The 26,902-nt window shown below is 37.5% G+C and overlaps 1 protein-coding gene across 1 annotated transcript in view; it reads right to left on the bottom strand.

Moving 5' to 3' along the window:
• Nucleotides 1–26,902, bottom strand: part of LOC122806372 (tyrosine-protein phosphatase non-receptor type 22-like) — a 196,059-nt gene that overhangs the window by 89,809 nt on the left and 79,348 nt on the right. Inside the window, exons 5-6 of the mRNA XM_044076723.1 lie at nt 16,804–16,834; nt 13,073–13,147 (exon numbers count right to left, since the gene is read on the bottom strand). Of these exons, the coding sequence (XP_043932658.1) occupies nt 13,073–13,147; nt 16,804–16,834 (106 nt within the window). The remainder of the gene's footprint in view (nt 1–13,072; nt 13,148–16,803; nt 16,835–26,902) is intronic.

The raw sequence follows: 26,902 nt of genomic DNA, 5'->3' as shown, positions 1-26,902 counted from the left end.
TAAAGGCAGCAAGAAAATGCAGAAAAATGATACTCAATCACTCCAAAGTCTCTCTTCTGTCTCTCTGCTGCTGTAGAACTCTGCAGGGCACCAGGCAGAAGCTTGCTGAGCTGTACACTAGCGCAAAAACCTCGCAAATGCGGGTTTTATAGCAGGGAAATTAAAGAGATAGAAATTAGCCCAAAATGGCCAATAAACTACTAATTTCTGGGCTGAAACCACTCCTCCAGGGACAGATTGGCTGCTCAAAGCTCCCTCTCTCACAGTGAACAGAGAAACTTCCTTCTATCCAAGTAAGGTATGGTATCCAAGTAAGGTGTTAGAGAAAAGGGAATCTCCTGCTTTATTGTTGGGTTTTTGTCTAGATACTAGTAGTTTATTTGCTGAGCGTCGGTTTGCAAGATTTTTGTATGGGCTGATTAGACTCATGAGAATTGGTGTGTTATCTGGATGATAAAGGGTTTTATGGGCAATAATCAGTTGGTGGTGTAGAACTTGATTATGCAGTTCCAGCCAACCCAGTTGTTTTAGATTTTGGCAGTGGTGGGTTCTGAAAGGGAGCCAGTAGCAAATCTGTCAATGTTATTGTAGGAGCTTGCCAGCTTGTTGAGGTTGCTTTTAGATTAGTGTATATAGGAGAGGCATATAAGAGATTTGAGATAAGATGGGTGTGGACAATAGTAGTTCTAGCTAAGGGAGTGAGGAAGGGTTTAATTCTATAGAGGGAGCCTAATTTTCTGTTAACTGATTTTATTGTGGTGTTGATATGAGTATCATAGTTAAGATTGTGGTCAATAGTTACTCCTAAGAGTTTGGCGGTAGTGTCAGGAGATATGACTGTGCCATTATGAGATCTGATAATGAAGTCAACTGGGGTTGACTTTTGTGTAGGAGTAAAGAGCAATAGTTTAGTCTTTTTGGGGTTAAGGAGGAGATAGCATTGTAAAAATATTTGTCTACTAGCTTAAAGACATTTTGGGTGAGGGGCTGCAGTTCAGATGGACCTGTAGCTGAGCATATTAATGTGGAGTCATCTGCATATTGTATGCATGTAGCTTGGGGGATATTTATAGTTAGATCATTTATAAAGATGGAGAATAGAAGCGGGCCCAATATAGAACCTTGGAGTACACCAAGGGTGACAGGAAGGTGGGTGGATAGACTATTATCCCAAAGTACTGCCTGTTGCCTGTTATCTAAGTAGGACTTGAACCACTGTAGTGCTTGAGTATCAAGTGAGAGGGACTTTAAAATATTCAATAGTAGCTGATGGTTAACCACGTTGAATACTTTTGAGAGATCAATAAAGAGTGCAGTGGACAGGGTGTTATTGTTATGTTTTTTGTTAACGTGGTCAGGAAATGATAGGAGGGCAGTAGTGGTGCTATGGAAAGGTCTAAAGCCATGCTGAGAGTTAGCTAATAGTCTATTTTGCAGAAGGTGGTCTAACAGTTGAAGGTGAATGCATTTTTCCATGACTTTAGCTAAGGGAGAGAATAGTGCAATTGAGCAAAAGTTAGAAAGTTCTGTTGAGTTGCCACCTTTGTGTAGGGGGGTTATATGGGAGATTTTCCAGATGGATGGGATGGTACCTTCTGTAGGCAATAACCTTAGCTGCTATTTACAGATATTTAGCAGGTAAGAGGTCAGCAGAGGGGGTAGATGGTTCGAGTTTTTGGACAAGGGTACAGATGAGGGATGTAGGCACAGGTTGTAGTTGGAATGTAGGTGGTGAGTTAGTTGAGGTGGAGGGCAGATTAGAGGATATAGGAGGTAGAGAGTTAGCAAGTGACTGGATGGCTTCTGTAAAGAAGATATTAAAGGTATTAGCAATTTGTTTGGGAGTTTCTTGGGTTATTCCTGATGGGGTTGGTGTCTTAGAGTTTCCTGGATGAAGGAGTCTATTTATACCTAACCAGAATTTTTGTGGACTATGTTGATTGGTCTGTTGAAGTTGAAAGCAGAAGTTTATTTTATCTAGTAGTATTGATGCTTTAGTAGAATTTCTAAGCTGTTTAAATTTTAAATGATCAGATGGGTCTTTAGTAGTACGCCATTTGGTCCAAAATTTGTTTCTTAGTAGAATTTCTGCTTAGTTACCTTTGTCAGCCATGGAGCAGTTTTTGTCCTGTTCCTAGGAGTACAAGAAGGGGCATGGTAGTCCATGATTTCAAGGAACTTAGAAGTGAAGTATGCCACTGCTTCCTCTAGCTGGAGGTGTTTTTGGGGTGACCAATCCCACACAATACGTTCATTTTGCAAGCAGTCAGGGTTAAAATATTTATTGGAGTGAGTAGTTCTATAAGTTGAAAGATAGGGAATATTACTCTTTTTTTCTAAGTATATAAGTTAGTGAGTGATCACTAATGTCATCTTGCAGGATGCCTGTCATATATGATTATGACTGAGTATTTGTTAGAATCCAATCTAAAGTGCTTTCTCTATGGGTAAGTTTATGGATTCTGGTGGGTGAGGTGATAGTTTGGGAGAAGCCATGTAGGTTTACGTAGTTAGTTGGGTTATCAGTATTACAGGTTTTCCAGTCTATATTAAAGTCACCTAGCACTATGGTTTCTTGTGGATAGTTCGTGGAAAGCCAGCTAAGGGTATTTTCTAGGGAGATGATGTTATTACCTAGAGGAATATATGAGCATATAATATAGATTAACTTACAAGTGTTTAGTTGTAGCTTAGTGATAAGAATTTCAGTATTGGTATCAGATGGTGTGTGGGTATCTAGTAGAGTAACATGGAGCCCTGCTTTATATATTATGGCTATGCCCCCACCCTTCATGTTAAGGCAATCCAGTCTTAAAATACTATATCCTGGAGGGGTGATTTCATAGTCTTGGGTTGCAGGTTTTAACCATATTTCGGTTAGTCATAGGATGTCAAAGTCATGTACATCCAGTAATGCATGAAGGTGAGTCACTTTATTATTTACACTTCATATATTTAGGTGAGCTATGAAGAGGGAGTTATGAGGCCTTGTAGGGGTGTGAATGGTTGAGGGAGAGGGTTTAAATGGGTTAGCAGGACTATTATTGGTAGGGTTAGCAGGACTAGTATTGGTAGGGCCAGTATTGGGATGAATGTCACCATCCAGTAGGAGGTGTTGGTGTAGTCTGTATGTGTGAATTAGGGAACCAATATAAACTAAAAAAACACAACAGAGCCATGACCAAATAGTTGTCAAACTTTTTACTGATATTACCAAGTAGCTGTCAAAGCATTTTACTGGTGCTACCAAGTAGCTGTCAATGCTTTTCACTGATGTTACCAAATAGCTATCAAACTTTTTACTGATGTACATTTAACTCAGGAATACTGCATTAGATTTCAAAAACACCAATCACTGCATGTTGCCGGCAATAAGACAGTTTCTTGTTTCACTGAAGTTATCACCAGCCATACTAAAAAGATGTTCACTTGGCATGCTTGTAGTTGGTGCATAAAGGTAGCACTTAGCCATATGACACAATGTTGGAAATCTGGACGTGTTCATTTTCCACCAGTTCAGTGGGTCAGCATCTCTCAGAACACAGGGCTCTGTCAGATAATTACTCAGTTCTATTTCTATGGAGACAGAATAATCACTGTTCAGTACCCGAACTGGCTGCAATTGATCCCAAGATGACCAAAAGTCTTCTGCTGTTGTCTTTGTCTTTTTTGTTGATGGTTGCTCATTCACTTCAGTCACTTCAGAAAAAACTTCGGATGGCTGATTTGTAGGCTGAATTGATGTTGGCTGACACAGTAACATTGCAGTGACAATGTCTGTTTTGGCTTTTACCTGCTGCACAGGTGTCAAGAAATTCAGCTTGAAGGTGGATCCAAGCCGGCCGAAACTGTGTAAATGTCATTTTCATACAAGTCGGAAAATCTTGTTAAGGATGTTATCAGTTCGCTGACTGTCTTTTTCATTCCGTTATCAGCTATGTCTTTCTGCAGATACAACAAGACAGTCTGAACAGCTGATAGAATCATTGAAAAACAGGAACTGTTGCAGCTTATTTCCTGCATTAGTTGTTCAAATGGCAGAAGAATTGCAACATTTTTTGCTGCTAAAATCCACTGGATTGTCATCAGGGACAGTGCCTTGCTGGATTTGTAGTCACATTCTGCAACATACACAGACACAGCTCTCTTTTGCTCCAACAACCGATCCAACATCTGATAAGTGGAATTCCACCTGGTGACAATTTCCTGATGAAGCTGATGTTTTGGTATACCGAGTTCTTCTTGAATGGCATGAAGGTGCGAGGTAGCACTTGTAGAGTATCAGAAATGTCTCACAATCTTCCATGACAGTATTATCAAGTCAGCAACAGATGACTGTGTCAGAATTGCATCATTCAGAGCCAGCTGCAGAGTGTGGGCAAAACAATTGACACTGGGCAAATCCGCATCCTGTAATACTTAGACCATGTTGGCACCTCCATCAATTAAGAGCAAGTGGACATGTTCTTTGTCAATATTCCAGTGATTCATCATGTCAAGTAGAGCATCATCTAGTTGAGACCCAGTGTGCTGTCCATCAAATTTTTGATAATGAAGGATGGCAGATCTGTGAGCAAATCATTAAAGCCTCTATCAACAATTGAGCATGGCTGGATGTCAGTGGCAATCATTTTTTGCGATGGCACGATGTATTTTGTTCACCACAGGACTATAAATGGGCCATGTTTTTTTCTTGCCAATCATGTCGCTCAGTGTTTGCTGAACCTTGACAGCCAGCTGAGTGTCAGACGTCCCACTTGCTGTTGCTGCTTTCTTCTTGTTAACGACTTCTTTGTATTGCTCATGATGCTTATAGGACAAATGATTATTTAGTGGAGATGTTGTAAATGACTTTGCTGATCCACCACCGTGAGAGATGCCTGCTTTGCACAACTGGCACATGGCTTTTGTTTCGTCATCACATATCTTGAAATAATTCCAAATTGGATTTTGTGTACCCGTTAGTGACCTACCCAAATGTAATCTTCACTTAAGTTACAGATAAAAAATGATCATACAAAAATAGGCTACAAAGTAACACAGTGTCAATAATACGCTGATGACTGTCCTGTACATCAGTAAGCTCACTGACACAACCACAGCCTAGCATGCACAGCCATAAAAGATCTAACATGATGCCTGCCACCTCCCTTCAATACATTCCACCACAGCTTTTTTTTTCACAGCATCCCATTGATTCCATGTTAAGGTAGGTAAAATCTTACTGGTACAACTACATTATGGATGGCCCACCAGTTGACACAGACCATGCTGCTGCTACAGCTACAGACTGGTTGTGCCAGTGAGCTTACTCACATGCAGGAATGTATATACGGAGATACGCAGACACATGACCACTATTCATATTCAGTCCGAGCATCACTATTGGCCGAATATGAATAGACTATTTGGCCTGCTACTTGGAACCGAAGCAAATATGAAGCGAATATTTGGCACAGCCTTAACATGTACTTCTAAATGTATGCCTATGATGCATACATTTAGAATATATATATTTTTTTCTTTCTCCTGTGACTGCCCAGTGTTTAGCCATCAATGATACCATGAAATTTTATTTCTCATCTGCTGGAGGTTGAGGGGTGGTATTCATTCTTCTATGACCAGAATGTGATTTCCATAAGAGGGTTTTAAATGCTGACTTCCTGAAAGCTGATGTGCTTAAAGGACAAAAAAAAAAATGCTCAAAATGTAAAAGGTTGGAAAACTTGTTTTTCATGTTTTTTGCCGGTAGGGTAGCACCCTGATACTCCCCCCCCCCAAATTTATATATATATATATATACAAACTGTACTAATTCCATAGTCACACCAACTTGAAGAAAGGTGGGGTCTCCAAAATTAAGTGAATCACTGACAGGACACACTTAGAAACAACACCAGCAATCACCTCCTAAAGGAAGCTGCATTCAGCCTTTTGCTGTTCATACTTATTTTTTTTCATGGTACTGATGCTCAACCAATTTTATCTTCATGTGTAGAGGAGCTATGTAAGTGATATGCATGCACCTACCACCCTATCTCTTCCAATAAATGTAAAAAAAAAAGTAGTTAAAAGGCTCAGGGTAGATCTAAAATGGACATTCCAGGTCCTATGGCAGCTTAAATCACTGAAATGTAAATCCATTCTTTGCTTCCATGGGGTCACAATCAGAACATTTTCAGAAAGTTGGACTTTATATTGCTGAGAAAATATGATCAACTTTCCAAAAAGTTAAAATATTTATTTTGAGATTGCTGTATAGTGGAGATCAGGGAATTTAACCATTTCCCCACTATAATGTGATCTGAAAGTTGATATATATAATTTGCAGGGAGTATGGGGGTGCAAGGAGGCTTCACCCCCTGCAAAAACACACATTTTGGTTGTTTTCTTAAGTTCAACTTTTTGGAATGGCAATCATATTGTCTTGAACATATGAAGTTCAAGCTTCCTTAAAAGTCAATCTTATGACATAGATCCGTGTGCCGAGTAGAAAGTTCCATATGAGAAGACAACCATGTAAATCGCACTGTCTATACTGCATGTTAACAGGCATTTCATTTCAAATGTCTTCCCTGCATCAACCAAGGTGAAAACTTTTGTTTTGCATGCTGAGTTTCAGTATGCACAGAACAGCAGAGATGGTTTCCTTTCAGTGGTTCCATCCTACTTAACGGTATCCCCTGGGCAGCGTTATTTTGTTTTGCATCATGGCAGTATTGGCCAATATTTGTTTCCCTTTAGCAATTAGAATCCACTAAATTAGTGAAAAGCCTGTCATCACCAAAGAAAGGTGTAAGCTGAATATCTTGCTGATTTTGAAACTATTTGGTGTAGAAGTAGCGATGAGCATTTTGCTATTTGAATTATTGTAACTGCTTATGTTACAATAATTATCACTCATACCTAGCAATATTAGATGTTTTTTTACATTGCTGTTTCTACCCAATATACCACCTTGATCTGAAACAGTAACTTAAATATTGTACTCCATTTTCAGAATCTTTCAAAATTTTTCAAATTTATTGTCTTAGTCTCAGCACATGGGTCCTAAGGATATTTATGACAATATGTGCAATATGACAAGTGATAGCTAACAATAGAGAATTATGGCTAAATGGCTTTTTATACATGGAAGCATTCATGTAATACCACTAATTTAATAATAGTAACATCCAACAACTGGATAAAAATAAACCAAGGGTTACTGTAAATTTAAAGCTATAAATTTTAGAGTACAAATAACTGACAAATGAAATTAACTCCATAACATCACTTTACAGCTAATAATCGTCTGAAAAAACCTTCTTCACCTTTCCATGCAGTGAAAGTGGTGGGAGGATTACTCCCACATATTGCAAGTTACAGTGGATTCAAAACACCCACAAATATATTCACATAAATCAGAGCAACTGTTGTTCTCATTGCTGTATCCCTAAGTTATTAAGCTCACAAAACACTTCTGTGCCCTCAGTAATAAAATAAAAATGATAAAGAAACAAAGGTAGGGCACCGTAAAGGCAGAAAATGCTGTTAGTATATCACAGCGACCATTCGGCCAAGCATGTAAAAGTAAAATACACCACAGTCTCTAGATATAAAGAGCGTAAATACTAACGCTCAAAAACAGCAAAAGTCCAGTTCACTGCTAAAAGTAAAATGTTCCACGAGTATCTTTAACACTAGTTCTCCTCCACGGAACAATAGCTTGCTACCATAATCCAACACAAGGAACCAAGCGTTCAGTGGAGTTGTGTAAAATAATTTTATTTAATCTAATAATAAAAATGCTCGACCGAATGGTCGCTGTGATATACTGACAGCATTTTCTGCCTTTACGGTGCCCTACCTTTGTTTCTGTATCCCTAAGTTGACACACAGATTCTTTATTTTAAATAAAATCAATAGTTGCACATAACTAAATAATCCATTTTATTACTCAAAGAACTGGTATTAGATAAAAAAATGACAAAGAAGAAAGGAAATTAAAAAAAAAAGAGTAGTGATAGAAGGAAAGGAATCTAATAGGAAGTGATAGCATAACAGAGATGATAAATGTGCATATTCCTCTGGAGCACATCATATGATAGCTTTCAGGCTCCTAATCTTCCCAACTGATGCTCAGACAGTTGAACAGAAAGGCAAGCAGATACTGTAGCACTTACTCTGCCAGTTATCAATGCTGTGCATGATGAAAGCAAAGACATCAGCTGGTGGTATTCAACATTCAAAGTAAGATGGCAAAAGCAATGAGGGAAAATTTTCTTGGTGAGCTATTAACGGCCTTACAACTGTCCCTCTGTAACATGCAAAGCGTAAGTTTTTTGGTACACTTGTCATTTAGTCATAGTTTCTGCCCTTTACATTATCTCATCCACTGCACAATGGAATCTGACTGTTTTAGAGTTTTAGTACTTTTCCTTTGTTGAAATATACTAGTAGTGCATTTGAGAATGCATAGCTAATTTTAGGCACCGGTGAACCCTGTAGTGGTTGGGGGACCCCTGCTCCTCGGGCCATTCAACCATAACAAGTTATGTTATTTTGATATTTTGTTAAACTATATTAGTAATGTGTTTGAGAATGCATAGCTAATTTTAGGCACCGGTGAACCCTGTAGTGGTTGGGGGACCCCTGCTCCTCGGGCCATTCAATCACAAGTTATGTTATTTTGATATTTTGTTACACATTTTATCAAACCAACAAGTGACATGTCACCCCAACCTCATACAGAAAATGGGAAAAAGAGGGATGATGATGTTGATGATTATATGATTTGGGGAATCTGGAATGAGGGATATGTGTGTGTGTGTGTGTGTGTGTGTGTGTGTGTGTGTGTGTGTGTGTGTGTGTGTGTGTGTGTGGCAGGGGTGAAACAATAGGGAGTAGGGGTGCCATGATGGCCTTTGCCTATGGCTGCATTTCACCTAAGGTCTATCTTGTATATAGGATTATTGTAATATAGTCTTACATCTTTGCTTACTCAGCCTTAGCCATATGCTTATAAATTCAAAGACTCTAAACCTGCATTTCTAACTTATTGATTGTTCCTGATGGCTTCTTTATTCTACTGTTACGTCCAACCCATTCCATTTGCCCTCACTCTGCTCGGCGTCACTCTGCTCCCCTACTCTACCCCCATTGTCACCCACCCCACATCAAATCAGTTTATACCTAACCAAACTCCACCTCTTCCACATCTGCATCCAATCACATACAACCTCATCTCACTCTCTAATTAGACCACACCTCCTCTACCAACCCATCCCTAAGAGACCAACTCTAACCTTTCATTTTTGTTATTTCTCCACACCCTATCAGTATCCCTACAGCTATCCTACTAGCACACTCTACCTTCTAACACTAATACCACTCTCACTAATAACCTCCTTCTATTATCTACGATGTCTCTCTTTACTAATTCACTACTCTTTTCTCTCCCTGCTTTTCTGTTTCCTGCTACATCTGTCACTCAGGACAATACACATACCACACAAACCTATGTCTATAACATCTACACAAATCCAAGTTTTTACAAGCTACTCTGACATATCCTCAAGTCTGTATAAGACAAATACACTTTTGCACACTAAAATAAACATCCTTCCTCTACAAAAACGGACCCTAAAAATATCACCTTTGAATTACCGGGTCTATGTTATATAAATGAAGCATTAAAATGTTGACTCACCTTTGATTGACCCCTATTTCTTGAAACTGCACAACATCAAACCCTCAAATTATCGATTTCTTTCCAAGGGAAAGAAATCGGTAGCCCAAACACACCCACCACATCAAACACTATTAAACTGGTGGGCTTCACTTCCCCACACCTCTCAATGTGGGGCCTGTGCTCCTACACCCCCCATAACTAAATATACTAACTCCAAGATCGCATTACAGCCAGGAAAAGTGCAGATTTAAAAGAACGGCCAACCAATTTCTTTCCCTTGGAAAGAAATTGATGATTTGGCCATTCAATGTTGTGCAGCTTTGAGAAATAGGGGTCAATCAAAGGTGAGTCGACATTTTAATGTTTTGTTTATATAATATAGACCAGAATTACCAATATATATCCAATAAAAAGCAGCTGCCTATTATTTACATCCATACATTCACTAACCCCAATGTGGAGATATTCACCCCCATCCTGGGCCCACTTCCTCCTCTCTCACACACACCACCAACTCATATATATTAATCACTAAATATTACAACTCTCAATCATCAAAGTGCTAGAAATAAAATCCCAGAATTCCATTCCTGGATATCTAACAACAAATCTGATATTATAGCTGCCACCAAAACCTGACTAAAACCATACATAAAAGCTCTGAATTCCTCCTCCAGGCATTGCTTTCTTAAGAACAGATAAATATGTAAAAAAGGAGGAGGAATCACACTACTCTTTCCAAATACCTTCAATATTGTCCCGTATACTAACCCCATATAACAATTTTCTACTGCTGAGGTTCTAATATCATTCCTGAAAACGAGTAGCTGCAAGAATCTCTGCATTATAGCACTATACATCTCCCCATGTAATAACATTTCGGTGTTAGAAGAAATTCTCTTCTGGATTTCAAACAATATAAAAAATGAAATAATTATCCTGGGTGATATAAACATTAATTGGCTAGATCTTTCACACCATTCTCCCTTATCCAATATTAGCTTGTTCAACTTTACTCAGCCAATTACCAACACAACTAGACCAAACAATAACAAAGATAGTGGTTCCATTCTGGATTCTGGTATCTGAACCAAATAAAATCTCTTCCACTGGCACTCTACCTAACAGTATCAGTGACCACCTGCTTGCCTATACTCTACATGAAAACAGTACACCAGTAAGTCAACACCAATATAAGCAAACTAGAAATCTCGCCAATTTCAACCCAACAATGTTTAATGAAACTTTGAAAAACATCAACTGGAATATGCTAAAATTCCTTCCCCTTCACAAAGCTATTGAGTTCTTTAACTCAACATTTCTTGAAACCCTAAACAAACTCACCCTGCTTTGACAAATAAGAGAAAGAACTAACCATGCCCCCGGCCCCCGGCTCACCAAAACCACCAAGCAATTCATGGCTGCTAGGGACAAATCATGGAAACTATTGCAAAGAAATAAAAACCTTCTGATCTCTTACAATTCAGGCAACTCCGTAATCAGGTAAAATGTCTATTCATTAAAGATAAAAAAGAACACTACCTAATTCTACAAAATAACTATAATCAAAACTCAAAGAAATTCTGGAACTCTATTTCATGTATGCTAAACACTGGTTCAAAGAACAACCTCTGTCCAAATCCTGACAAATCAGCTATCAAAATAGCCACCCACTTCAACTCATATTTTATCAACAATATATCTAATTTCACTGCTACCTTTCCTCAAACTAACTGCAATACTAACTTTGTACCTCCAAAGCAAACCTCACAAAACTCTACTTCTTTCTATATACCTAACTTCTCTTTCTTCCCCATACCTATTGCTACTATAACAAAACTGCTTCTTAAACTCAAACCTGACACCAACATTCCTGACAACTTACTCCCAGAATATCTTCAAATGTCAGCTAAAGCCATTGCTTACTCTAGCAGCATACTTCTTAACAGATCTATATAAGAGTCCTATGTACCTACCATTTGGAAAAAAGCATGGTGACAACAGCACAGACATTTCTAATTTTTGATCCATTGCTATTCTCTCCCCTGTCTCAAAGATCTTGGAAAATGCATACACATTCAACTACTAAACTATCTACTTCATAATCAAATTCTCTCCCCTACTCATTATGAGTTTAGGCCAGGCCACAGTACCACAACAGCTCTTATATCCTTCTTGGATACAGTTAACAGAGCTCAAGATTCAGGAAAACTTGTATCCTTATTCTTTCTTGACCTCTCTAAAGCCTCTGATATAGTCTCCCACCCTCTATTTCTTACACAACTTTATGTTAGTTATCTTCTCCCTACCCTAAACTGGTTCTCTACCTACCTCACAAATAGACAGCAATCTATCAAATGGCAGGACTCTTTCTCTCCATTCCCTGACACGTCCACAAGGGTTCCCCAAGGCTCCATACTAGGGCTTCTTCTTTTCAGGATTTTCATTAATAACTTTCATTCCACTCTTAGCCAAGGTTCTTGTTATACAATATGCAGGCAATTCAGTCATCATCTGCTCTACCTACACCACATCTGAACATCAGCAAATTGCCCAAAATGCCGGTACATCTTCTGAAACTTGGATGACCAACAACCACTTCGCCCTAAACCCCAGCAAAACCAATCTCATTCTATTTACTCCAAAGAATCCACTCTCCTAAACAAGAACGAATTTGCTATACATTCTCAAAACAAAACTATTATTGAGGTTGTGTCCTATACAAAACTACTAGGTATTATCTTAGATGAAAATCTAACATTTTACCTACATATGCACAATAATATCAAAAAATACACCAAAAATTAAGTATCCTCTATAGACATAAACACTTACTAACCACCCTACAAAACAAACCCTAGCCTTAACCTTTCTTCTACCTTCTCTTTTATATGGTGCTCCTCTCCTTACTAACATCCAGTCCTCTCTGAAAAAAAGCTTGAGATCTGCTATAATAAAGCTAAGTTAGGAACAAATGCAAACTATTCATCCCATCACTGTTCCTCCTTACAATTACGGATTTGGCTTGAACTCCCACATCATCTCACATACTTACAATTAACTGCAGCACACAAAATTATCTTCAAACCAGCAGACTACCCAGCCCTTTCTTCTTTACTTACTCGTTACTACCCAAGTAGACCTCTTAGATCAGAGAACCAACTTCTCCTGAAAATAGAAAAGGCAAACCTCCCAGATGGCCAGATGCCAATGTCTCCCATATTACATATCCTAATAGGATTTCTGGGTTATTGTTCTCAGCTCACACTCTTCTTCTCCAGTTATGTCCCATCATCTCCATGATAATAGAAAGAAGGTCGACCATGCCACAGGACTAGGCCCTAAAAATTTCTTGCAATTAAATATTTATAACAAAGTAGTATAATGATACAGACTTACTGTCATCACTAGCAAGAATGTATGATTCTGGTGTCCTCTCAGGAAGTGGTGGTGGAGGTGGAGAATCTGAACGTTCTATAAAAGTAAAACAAATATGCATAAGGAATTATAAATTTTAAACAAGTCATTTCAAAAATTTACTTTAAGCAGTCACACTGACGTGCTCAAGAGTACATGCACACTCGCACAGACACACACATACATCTATTTATTTTGTATGTATTTTTTTTAAGTTTGTTAACTGGGTAATTGCAATGTGATCAGTGCCACCAGCTTTATATGCAAAGTCATAGATTGTATCATGGCAGAATTCCTTATGCAGACATTGGCAAGTTGACTAATCTAGAGGTTACTCAGTTTGGTTTTGAGAATGGCAGATCCTGTCTTTTGAACCTAGCAACCTTCTTTGAAAAGGTTACAGTGGGTATGGACAGTGATCACTCTATGCATGCTGTTCATCTAGACCTGGCCAAGGCTTTGACACAATTCTTGTTCTGGTATTACTGAAAACATTAGATAAGCTTAATGTAAATCCTCACATTGTCCATTGGCTTGCATATTGGCTCTCCAGTAGATTCCAGGTTGTGAAAGCTGATGGTACACTCTCTGAACATAATATTTTAACACTGGGGTACCATGGGGTTCTGTACTGGGCCCTCTACTGTTTGGCATTTATTTTGCAGACATCCAAGCCACTATCCCACAAGTATGACTGAGAAAGTTTGCTGATGATTGCAAGCTTGTCAGTATTACCTGTATATCCTCTAAAATGTAAGTGCTCTTGACAATGTCTGGAATATGTGCATAGTTGTACTAAAAATATTCTCAAGCTAAATGTAGAAAAGTACAACATCCAAGGTTTTTGTACACTGTAGACATTTACTATTAGAGGGGAATGAGAATGATTGGATAAGTAAGATTCTACTACTTTGTTGTAATTTTATTTGGGGAGTTTGCTTGAGAAGGGTAGCTAAGGAAAGTTTGTATATGATTAGGAAAATGGGCGGTTGTGCTGTGCCTAATTTTATACTTTCTGCATTAACTTCTATGGCATCAGTAATTTGGTTACATGATCTTTTGTTATCCAGAATTATGGGGAGTCTACTTCAGGGCCCAAATAAAACTTTTGGAATATTCAGTAGATTTTGTAAAGATACTAGGGGCTAGCCTGTTGTATTTTGGGTGTTACAAGGAGTTCCTATATTTTGGAAAAAAATGTCACACAATAGGTATTAAGTGGATAAGTGATCTTTTTTGTTTTTCACAATGTAAAAATAGGAACATTAGATTTTTTTTTAATTGCCATCTTTTAAAGAAAAAAAAATTTCTCCTGAAGATACATGGCTACATTATCAACATCTTAAGCATGAAGTAAGATGTTTGGCTAGGGAAATAGTATTGGGCAATGATTTTCAAACCTTCAATACTTAGGGACACATCTCATTATCCTGTACCATATGGAAAAGAAATGAAAAATGTTCATGCGATAAGCTATCTGACCATCTACATGGACATCAATGTGAAAAATCACTGGAGAAATTGAGAAGATGATGGGAATCAGGGTTGAATTCCCTACTTCTGAATGGCATGAGTATTTACATAAGATAGATAATCAAGATAGATAAACTCAAGAATGTTCCCCTCCTGTGAGATCACTGTATGCAGTGGATCCATAGGTGGTACTGGACCCCAAGGCAATTATGTAACAGCTCGGAGAGTGCTGAAGATGCACATTGGAAATGGGTTAGTGCAGTAGAAATTATACCAATGTTTTGGGAAGTTCCTACTGTTAGGAAGCATTGGGTTGATTGAATGTAGGAATAGGAATTAGTTTATGGTAAGAAAGTACCACCCATTTGGAAGCTTTGTCTGTTGATTTGGGAAGGAAAAAGGCAAGACAGAAGCTCAGGAAGGTATTATTTTGATTTTGGGAGGTTGGATACATGACAGTAGTATATCAAGATTTTAAAAAGAAATTAAAACTTAAAAGAATCTGAAAGAGATTTAGACAATATTATTGGATAACAGACTGATTCTTCTCATCTTTTTCATTATTGTGTAGAGGTAACATTATGTTATTTGTAATCCTAATGGTGTATACTTGTGATTTTTGGAGTTAAAGTTGATAGTATCTTTGGAAATGCTATGGATTTGCGACTGACCTTTTTTGGAATTTGCAACATGATATGATATGATATGATATGATATGATATGATATGTTAAGATATGAGGCTTTATTTCTGCTGGATTTATGCTTAATTAAAAAGTATTATTAAAAAAGTGTATCATAGTACAGTTCAACAAATAGGTACTCCCACCTCATATAGTATAAGTGATGTCCATTTACAGACAGATTGAGTCATAGGTGATCTGGGTACTTATTCATTCCTCAGGTTTCCACTATAGTCATGAAATCTTTTATCTAGCCCACCTAATTTCTATAGGAATTCCTTCAAGGTCTAAATAAGTCCTCTTATCACTGTACTCTTTCCATATTGTATCCATATCACAAACAATGCCCCTTTAGTATGCACAAATCCAAGCATATTGTTCAAGTGTAAAAGCCCCATTAATTTTTAACCATGAAAATTAAAGCCTTTATACCCTTCAGCTATAGTGGTAGAATAGCACAACTCACCATGTACACACTAGCCTTCCAGCTGCTGCCAGGTGACACGTGTCTGTCTTTTCCAGGAATGAAAGATACAATCCTATTTAATTTGTATGTCTTTACCAAATCAGTGGCACTAACAACATCCATAAAAGTTACCTAAATCTATACAAATGTATAAAAGACATTTGATATAGGGATAGGTTACTAACTCATTGTATTAGCAGCCTATAAAATAAATTTGATATACATTATCACTTAATAAAAACTTATAATAGCACTTGATATAGGTATAGGTTACTAACTTAATGTATTAGCAGCCTATGGAATAATGCTTGATATAGAGCTAGGTTACTAACTCTGTGTGTTAGCAGCCTATGTAATAACACTTGATATAGGGATAGGTCACTAACTCAGTGTATTAACAGCCTATGGAATATGTAGCCACTACAGGTTACACAAAAAAACTATTTGTCTTCCTTTAAGGCTAGTCTTGGCATTTAGATGGGGGACAAACATTTAAACCGGGGTTATCTTTTACGGTCCTGCTCAGTTTTAGGACAGGAGCACTATCAAGAGCTTGTAAAGAGTGGAAGACACTTTTAAATGTTTTTGTCTGGCTTTCTGTGATCACTTGCCTAATACTTTCCTATGTTCGTCAACAAGCACCTCAAGGAATTTTCTGCTTAGAGATTTTAAGCTTAATGTGACATCACTACTAATGATAAAGCTAATGTTCACAAAAGTAAGCCATAAAAATATTAGTGTACAGATTTTGATATCACTTGTATCTGTCTTATATGAAAGTTAGATTAAGCATTTAATATTCCTTAGTGCTGGCAGAAGCTGGCACATGGGGCTTCATAGTAAGTGATACATAAAGGCACAGATTATCAGACATATTTAGTACAAGTTGGAAATACCATATTGTACAATCACTTCAGATTTTACTGCATGCTTTATTTTAGTCAGCTTTTAAACTCAGGAACTTTATGTGTATATAGTCTCAACCCTGATTCTGATAGAAGGCTGACAAAAATTTTAATGTTTATTTCACATCAATGCACTTGAGAATGAAACTCTGAAACCATATTTATCAAAAAGGAAAAAAAAAACTTACCTATCCTTGAAGTTGATCTTACTTTTAAACTCTGCAAAATAAATTAGAAAATGTAAAATTTAGTGACATTTTAAAATGTTTGGGTAAACTTTATATTGCATATAACATTACCTTTTCCTCTGATAGCAAACCTACCAAGTAATTGTATGCTGAAATACTTTTTTGCACTAACATTTCTCTGCAATATCACAAAGGCTATAATTCATTAATGTTCTACAATGACCACATCTATTGAATGTGTCCTCATCAAAGTAAATTCACTGAGCAGCAATATACAATTCTTTCGGCTTTTCCTGGTTAGGGGTCTCTGCAATGGATCACCTTTCTGCTTATGATTGGCAGTGGATTTTTACGGTGTCATGTTGTCAGCCCGGCACCCAACCTTCAGGGATGGCACACACACACACACACACACACACACACACACACACACACACACACACACACACACACACACACACACACACACACACACACACACACACACACACACACACACACACACACACACACACACACACACACCTGCATGTCTTTTAATATTCAGTCGATCACAGAGGGGACATAAAATAAATAACTCATAGGAAAATATATTCTGATGTAGTAATTCCATAACTTGATTCCAGAAAAAAATCTATTTATAAGATTAATATAAAATTAGTCATCTTATAGGAAATGCCATTAAAATGCATAACAAACATTTCTGCACTGGCTCTTTATTAAGGTGGGATTTGTGCATCTGCATCTTATATAACTAATCTTTGTTGAGACTCTTACTCCAGTTTATGCTATGCAATAGTACTGGCATGAGTTTGTAGCATTTCATAAATCTCTCACCTTAATAATAATACACAGTATAAAACAATGTTTTGGATTTACACCAACACTGAGTTAAATAAAGGAATGCAAAGGTGTATTTCATGTACCTCCACCTGGAGTATCTTACCAGCTATGTGGAACACAGAATGTTGGGCCTGCAGACCATAAAACTATAAAGTCAGCCAGGCTTGGTGGTCCTAGATCCTAAGGAGCTGTTCTCCTAGTTCTGACTGATGCAGGTATTGTTTATATCAAATTGAATGACATTTCATAAAAGTAAAGTAAACTAAGAGGAGTATGAAATGCAGACACTAAAACTTGTTTACTCTTAGTTTAATAATAAATGTCAAAACTGGATATGACCTGGTGATAACTAGTGCTTTTAAATATCCATTGCCCATAATAGTATAATTGTTTCCTTACACTTTCTGTATTAAAACAGTTCTTTGTTAGGCATACTTTGTGCACCTCTCACTACTCAACTCACCTTTTGCATTTGTGCTTTGTAGGCTGCATTACAGACGTTCATACCACCTTATATAATAATTATGAACCAGCAGTATGCAAATCAGCATAATACATGCTGTAGCATATCTAAGAATTATGCATGAAATTCTGCGTTAATCAGACTTTCTCATTATTTCAACAATGCCCTCCTTGAGAGTAGTGTGGTATTTTTCTGTGTGTTTCTGCTTCAGGTAGCAGAAAGGCTAGAAGGCTTGTATTTCTGATAGTATAAATTCCAAGACCTATTAGCAAGATCTAGAACTATTATTAGATCTAGAGAAAATGATGCACAGTGACACCTCATGTTTTAATGTGGCTACTCTAATATCACCAAATGCATCTTTTATATAAGCATATTTGTTTAAGGTCACCTATAAGTATTGTTTACTTCTGATTTCTGCAGTACAGCTGAAATGTGGATTGCCTTATTTCTTTACTAACTGTATATTCTTACATATGTACTCTGTAATTTGTCTTATATACAGATTCAGCGTTTCTGCAAAGCCAAATATATCATCATATATTATTTTTCTAAACATGCACTTCTAGGATGTATAACACATTTGTTATTTTAAATAAAGCTTCTCTAAGACAAACTGTTCAATATGTTAAGAACATTTGATGTAAAAAAATAAAATGTTTCTCATTTCATGAAAAAATGATGAATATCCAATTAAAATTGACATCTTTATAATAATCAGGAAATTGGCCATAAAAGGTCAAAGGTTCAAGCTGCTTTCAAATTGACAAGTATAACAGTTCTGGAATAATGCGTCATTATTTACAAATAAGAAACTATAATTGCTATTGTTTATTAGAAAAGTAAAAATGTCATCTGGTTTTCTTACGATGCAAGAGTGTTACGTAGTAACATTATTATTTCCTCAATAGTGCGCATGTGCATATTTCTGAATATGTGAGTTTGGTGTCTGTCTGTCTGTGGGTTGGGGTGGTAGCCCTCCTTCCATATACCCAAAGACTAACAAGCAAAGTCTGCACCATAGTGTTGTGGTTGGATCTCCAGCCAGAAGGGATACATTTGTAGATGGACATCAGGTGTAAACATTGGCCACCAGGTAGAACAACTTCTTGTGCCTCAATGGCACTTACACTCAACGGGATTGGGGAAGACAAGACACAAGTGATACACTAAAGTATATATATATATATATATATATATATATATATATATATATATATATATATATATATTTATATATACAATGTTCAAAAGTTTATATTGGTCAAAGCTGTGTGCAGTCACTAAAATAAACTTATGAAGAATTGTACAGAGATCATGGTAAAGTGTGGTTAGGAAAATTCATCCCTTTCCTCACTGTTGTGCCATCTCGTCGTTGGAATATATAGTTAGCAAGGCGGGGGGTGCAACCCCCACACGGGGGTACAGGGGGCTTGCCACCCTGCAAAAACATGTTAGGTATAGGAGGTCATGTAAAGTGAAATCCTATAGCTAGTATCAGGTGATGTTTTTGTAAACAATGTAGAATCAGGTGAATTTGTTCAGCTGATTCTACATTTTAACTTGTTCTATATTTTAAATTTCGAGGTTTACTTTTGATATGTGGGTCAAAAAATTATTCTGACCTTTGACATGTTGATAGTAAACCTATATATATATATATATATATATATATATATATATATATATATATATATATATATATATATAAACTATTGCCACAGTAAACCTCATCATTAGCCTTCTGCACTAACTGATAATGCATTTTCTTAAAAATGTGTCTAATTTTCTATCTATAGAATCTTAGACATTATGTCATCTCTGAAACAGTTCATGACATACAAGAGGAGAGATAGGGAAAGGTATTCATACCGCTCAACCTCATAGTGCAAGACAGGACAAAATCAAGTATGGATGTTAAATTTGCCTATTACAAATTTACAAATGTGCTAGTCTAACAGCTTTTAAACTACCATGGATTAATGTGAGAATACAAAATGGAAAACTGTAATGCCTGACATTAATGACTGTCTGAAATCATTTGTGATTTATGAGGGCAGGAGAATAAGACATTGGGGACATTCTGATAACACAGGGATAGGTATGAGGTATGTGGTCTTTGTGCAAGTGAGCGTGATTAGGTGGTTTTGATTGGGTCTATCATGTATGAGAGACTGAATGAGAGAGTGTGCCTGTGCTACCATACTCCAGCCAATGCCACTGTTAAATACTGCATTATTACCTATAATGATGTTTCCTCAACCTCCACGCTAATCCATAAATCAACATAATTAAGAACAAAAAAGTAAAAATGTTTATATCTCTTACAATGCTCTGTATGTCTCTACAAAGCTTTATTTATATCTCTCGTTTTAATTGCAGATTGATGCTCATATATCCTATTTTTTTATATCTTTGTGGTTTTACCCACATAAAAACAATGGTAACCAAAACATTATTAGAGATGAAAGAACTGAAATGATTGATTTTGTTAAATGCTCATGCTTTCCCAGGTTTGAATTGAGTGGCTAATTAAAAATGTATTTTAAAAGCAAAAAAAAAAAAACAAATTAAACCTTAAGTTCCATTGGTCGTTTTTGGTCATGTGATTTAGTTTTAATGATATTTAAATTGATTTGTGTTTCATTTAATTGGTCTAAGGAATTATTTAATTAAAGTGATGATGAAATGCTTGCTGTTTAATAATGTGACTGTTTAGCTCATGTCTTGAGCCTTTTGTTCATTTGTTGATACAGCTTTTCTATGAGACTGTGTTGGTGTACTGTACTGTATAATAATGAAGTTGATGCTAGTGTGGGGTATTGAAGGGGAGTGCCAATCGCAGTTATCATTACTAGTTACAGTGTATTCTGTTGTCACAAATGGAACAGTTCATTTAGTTGTGCCATTGTCTACTACTGGTGCATCAGAGTAATATCTATTTTGTAAAAAAACGTGAAAAAGTAGCATATGTCACAAGTGGTTTATTCATTATCTGGTTGTATAATCAGAATTTTGGGAATAATTATGTTGCCACTATAATATTAGATTTTGCCTAAACATGTATGACCACTATATCCTCAGTGGTGTGCAGTAATCATGGTACTGTTCAAGAGAATGCTCAGACCTGCAAAAGTACAGAAATTATACTGAAATCAGCAACAGTGTGAGACAATGCTTAGATCTGTAACAATATGCCACATAACAGGTATCCACAGTTACATGTTTCATTATGGTGTGGACTTTATTTTATTTTTTTCAAAACAGAATTCTCAAGAACATCCACCAATGTTTATATTGTATCTTGTCTTTTTATCCGCGGTGGTGCAGTGGTAGCATTGTTGCCTCACAGCAAGAGGTTCTCCCATTCGATTCTCGGCTGGAGTGCGGGGAGTGCCTTCTGTGTGGAGTCTGCATGTCCTCCCTGTGGTCGAGTGGCATTCCAAAAGAGATGCGTGAATGGGCGTGCCTTCGTTGAAGGTTGGGCATCGAGCTGGCAATTTGACACCGTAAAAACCTACTGCCAATCATTAGCGGACCGGAGTTCCACTGTGGCGACCCCTAACCGGGAAAAGCCGAAAGACAAACAAGCTGCACTATCAAAAGACAGATGAAGCACAGTCTAGTGACATGAAGATAAATGGAAGAGGATCAGCCATTCCGGCACTGATGACTTGCTCCACTATAGAAGTACCAGTAGTTCTGTTGCTGTATTCTTATGCATGATGTCTCTTGTTGTGTTCTTATGCTGTGCATGACTTGTACATAAAGAACATAGTCATAGAAAGATCACTGTAAATCTGCATTTCAATGTATGCTATTCCTATGTTAGCTGCCATCATGGTGGTCTCTCTACTGCCATCTTTTATAGATCCACTCAACTCTATAGTCATTCTATCAGTACTGCCTGTATAATTCTTATGTACAAAATGTACCCTTATACAATATTCATAAAAGTTTCATATTACAATAAATGGAAGCAGATAACATGTGATTCATTAGGATATCCAAGAAAGATGATTTCTTCATAATTTAATATTCATTACTCTCCAAAACAATTTTGGACTATAAGATAACTTATTCATTAGTAGCCTAGCCACAATGTCCTAAATTGTAGATAATCATTAACATGTCTAATTTACACCTATGTTAGGTTCCTTTCAAAGGGAACTTGAAGGGCCAAACCCAGGATGTATTTATGGCTGCCCATCCATTAATGCACTTTATGCATAAAGACGGTCAGGAATTAACTTTCCTTTATATTCAAAGGAATTGTATTCCATAAAAATATGATGTCTGGTAGTTGGCACAGAGGTTAAAGTTGCTATAGCTCCTGGGGTACAGGGTTTGATTCCTTCAGTCCTCATTTGTCTACTGTGTGCCCTTGAGCAAGTGACTTAACAAGACGTTGCCCCTGAAAAGGGGCTGTCTGTCCAGTCGGCCTACCTCATTAAAAGACAGTCATTATTGTGGTTGGGATTTGGCATAATGCTTATGGTGCTTGTCTTACAAACAAAAGGTACAGGGTTTAATTTTAAAATGGGATAATTGGCTAGGCTTAAAATGGCCCACAAGGGCAGTTAGCCTAGTACTAATCTATGAACCTAAAAGGGATTCTTTGGAATATACACGTGTCTTGCCAGCAGGTACTGTTTACATTTTCTTAGAAGTTAAGATATTCTGAATGGATGTTGAGGATGCTATTAGTTTTGCAAATGTGCAGGAGATCACACAGGACTTATTTCTTTGAAGCCCTGTAAATTAGACAGAGGTCACCTCTCAAGACAGTAGAGAACAGAAAAGAGAGAGAGAGAGAGAGAGAGAGAGACAGGGAAACAGAGAGAGAGATAGAGAGCACTTTGAGACTGTCTAGTTAGCTCAAGGAAGACATGCTCTTGATTATCTTAGTGAGTACATACTGCAGCCTCTTAAGCTGGATGATGCTTTGGCATGTACATACCACTGGAGCCTTTATACTCTATTATGGACCTCATGGGGGTATAGAAATGGATTGTAACCTCCTTAGAGTTGGAAGAAATACCCCTGGTGATTAGTCCAGCTAGGTAATAGGATTTTCTATCATTAGATACATTGTGATCAATGGATAATTCATTGTCAACAAAAGTGCCCAGGTCCCTAACAAGTGAGTCAGTTTTCAAAGGGTGTCATCTCTGTTATAGGTTTATGGTTGCCCATGTTTGCCTAAGGACACAATAATGCAATTCTTGATATTTAGTTTTAGGCAGTGGATCAGGCATCACTTTTAGGTGAATTTTAGTCCCTCATGAAGAATTTGGAAGTCAGATTGGAGTTAATGACAGCTGCCAGTTTATAGTCATCTACAAACTTCATCAGCCACAGGCCTTTGAAGTCAGCCTTGACATCAAAGAAGTAAACACCAAACAGAAACTGGAAATGCACTTATCCTTGGGGGAGGTACTGATAACTACTGTTTATGAAGAAAGTATGCCTCCTACCATAATGAAGTAATTTTTATTTATATTATGAAAAATAACTCAATGAAAGCAAAATAAATGAAATCTTCCACACCTATATATTTAAATGTCAGCTTCAGAATCACAAAAAAGTGAAAAAGTGGGTTTATATTATATTGAGGACTTGCACAAGTAACAAGACTGGAATTTTATGAATTTTTGGCATACTGTAATAGAAATGATTTGTAATTCATAGGATCATAGGATCAGAGGATGTTACTAGACTCATGAACCCAGGGTACTTACAAGCTTAGTCAAGTTCAACCCATGTTCCCAAGGGTGTCTGGTTCAAGCAGGCTATAAAATCAGCACCTATTGACCCTGTCCAAGAGAGAGACAGGTGGAACTCCCAGGGTTCATAGGTTCATGGTAGGTACTAGGCTATCTGCCCAAAGGCATTTATAAGCCTAGCCAGAATGTGTTGGCTTTTGTCACTCCCTTAGATTAGTTCCCTCTGCCTCTGTCCAGCAAAGCCACTGAAGTGATCCCTGGGGTAAAATTTCTGTTTCCCATCCACTCGTCAAGGTTTCTTTTGAAGAGTGTTAGCGAGGAGCTCTGCCTAATGTAGATCCATCCAATCATCCAAATTATGCTTAAATAGGGCCAGTGAGGGGATTTGTTTAACATGAATAGCAAGGTTGTTCCAAAGGTAGGGCAATCTCTGTGAGAGAAATCTGTTTGTCCTGCAAGTTTTGTTGATGTTGCATACCAGGTTAAGTTTCTTTGACCGCGTGACCGGTGTGCCATCTGAATTGTGAATGTGCAGCATTTCCATTAAAGCTGGGTCAGAGATTGCTTTGCATGCAAGGCACATGTTCCCTCTGAGCATTCTGTATGGCACAGAGTAAAGTGACAATGATTTCTGTCTGCCCACATAAGATATATCTTGGAGACCCTGAATTTTCTTTGTAAGGACCCTTTGTGGTCTCTCCAATTGCTGCAGGTGTTTGGAAAGAAACATACAAAAGGCAGCATTGCACTCTATTGTTGGCTTGATGAGGGAAAAGTAAAGGGGGAGTTATAACCTCTTTTTTTCTGGTGGAAATACCCTTACTTATGTGATGAGAAATATAAAATGCCCTTCTTACCAATGTGGAGACATGTTCTTCAAAGTTAAAGTTGCTGTTGACCCTTTGGCCCAGATCTCTCATCACTGACTGTGTATTTAGAGTATTGCTATTGATGTAGTAGTTTACAGGACCATCATCATTGCTGAAGGGGATGATAATGCATTTTTTTACATTAAGTTTAAGGCCATGACTTTGACACTCATCATTAGTGTGCACATGACCTTCTTGCAGGATGTTGACATTAATAGGTGTTTCAATGATTGCTCCCAGTTTGCAATCATCAGCAAACTTTGTTAGCTGCAGTCCTTTAGTTTTAGCCTGTACTTTGGAGAGGTAGAGTCAGAAAAGTAGATGTTTCCTGAACCGATGCCTGTGGAACACCACTGGTTACGGGTCTGCTGGAGGAGGTGGAGTCTGCTATTTTGACCGTATGAGTTCTATCAGTGAGCCAGTTTGCAACCCACCTGCCAATATATGAGTCAATACCTAGTTTTTTTAATTTCTTTAAGTCTTTTGGGTTTCTAATACCATGACAGGAATGGACCCCATTCCTAAGTCAAAGTATGATAAAAGTTCATGAAATTAGTATTGTTTCAGTCTTTGATGTTAGCAAAAGTGTTCTTTGCAGCACTCTCAATGTGCCCAGTAATGACTCCTTCTGCAATTCATATGGAGTTACATGTATTGACAACATATCCAAGTATGACTGTAAATTATTTTTTATAAGACCTGTTGCCCCCACTACTACTGGAACTGGCTGAGTATCCTTCTTCCACATTGAATCATTTTCACCTGCAAATCCTGTTATTTTATGACTTTGTGTCTCTCTGTACGTAAGACACTGTAGTCACTGGGTGTAGCAAATTCAATAATCAATGCTACTTTTGTCTTCTTTTATGGACTATTATATCTGGTTTTCTCAGATCTATTTTTTGAGCTATTGGTAGTAGGTGGTCCCATGTGATATAAAATTCATCATTTTCTATGATGCTTTGTGGCTTATGTTTCCAATGTTTTTTCAGCCACTTCAATATGATAATGTTTGCACAATCCCCAATGCAACAGTCTTGCCACATTATTATGGCTTTCAGTATACAATCCTTCTGCAATTAGTATATCACAACCAGCTACAAGATGTGTGACTATTTCCAGTTCAGTTTCACAAAACCTACATTTGTCCATTTCTCCCACATGCTCAATAGACTTTGTAAACCAATGTGTATGTAGTCCACTTTCTGGTCTGCCAATATTAACCTTTCATCTTTTGTTTTAAATTTATCTCTCTTTAACCATTATTGTGTTCAATCATGATCAACTTAAGGTTGTTCCAAGAGTTTCCTATACTTGCAGCTATATTTATGCATTTTCTATATTCCTTGCCTTCTCATCTGATCCTTCACATTATATTCTTTCTTTTTTTTTTTTTTTTGGCACATTCAGTTGTTGCCTGAGTTTTATCTTCTTCTGGTTTAGCAAAGTCCCAAGACTAGGAAAAGCTCCCTTATCAGCTTCAACAAAAAGTTGAAATCCCTCATCAAATCCTCTAATGCTAGCTATGAAAACAGAATTGCAGCGGAAAGTAAAGACAACCAATAGGCCTTCTATAGTAATGTAAAGAACCTCCACAGCAATACCCAGATTTGCTCTGAGCTACTAAAAAATGGTAACTCCTATACCAAGCCAACAGGTATTGCCAATATACTGGCCAGCAGATTCAGTGCCAACCTCCCCCCCAAAGGACCACTCACAATACCAGCAGATTGCCAGGCACCCAGTATTACTGCTGCACAGGTTAAAACAGCACTGTCCAAGGCCAAAAATACAGCTTCTATGGGACCTAACAATATCGCTGGCTGTGTTCTACATGAACTACAGAATGAACTGGCACCTCACCTGTGTGCCCTGTTCAATAACAGACTCACCTCAGGCTTTGTCCCTACCAAATGGTGCACTACTATAGTCATCCCTCTCCACAAAGGAGGAGCGACTACAGACCCTGGGAACTATTGCCCCATTAGCCAGACAAGTCTAGTATGCAAAGCTATGGAACACATCATTATGGACCTAATAAACAAGGCTATAGGGAATCTCCATACTCTGGACCCCACACAGTTTGGTTTTGTGAAGGGTAGATCAAGCCTGCTCAACTTGGTTGACTTCTTTAAGTCAGTCACCAGAGTTGTGGATGAAGGCAAGGTAGTTCATACAGCCTACCTTGATCTGGCCAA

This window comes from Protopterus annectens, chromosome 7.part0, assembly GCF_019279795.1.
Source record: "Protopterus annectens isolate FY-2018-M chromosome 7.part0, PAN1.0, whole genome shotgun sequence".
NCBI lineage: Eukaryota > Metazoa > Chordata > Ceratodontiformes > Protopteridae > Protopterus > Protopterus annectens.
The sequence above is the reverse complement of the archived record's forward strand: the minus strand, read 5'-3'. Positions and strand labels throughout refer to the sequence as shown.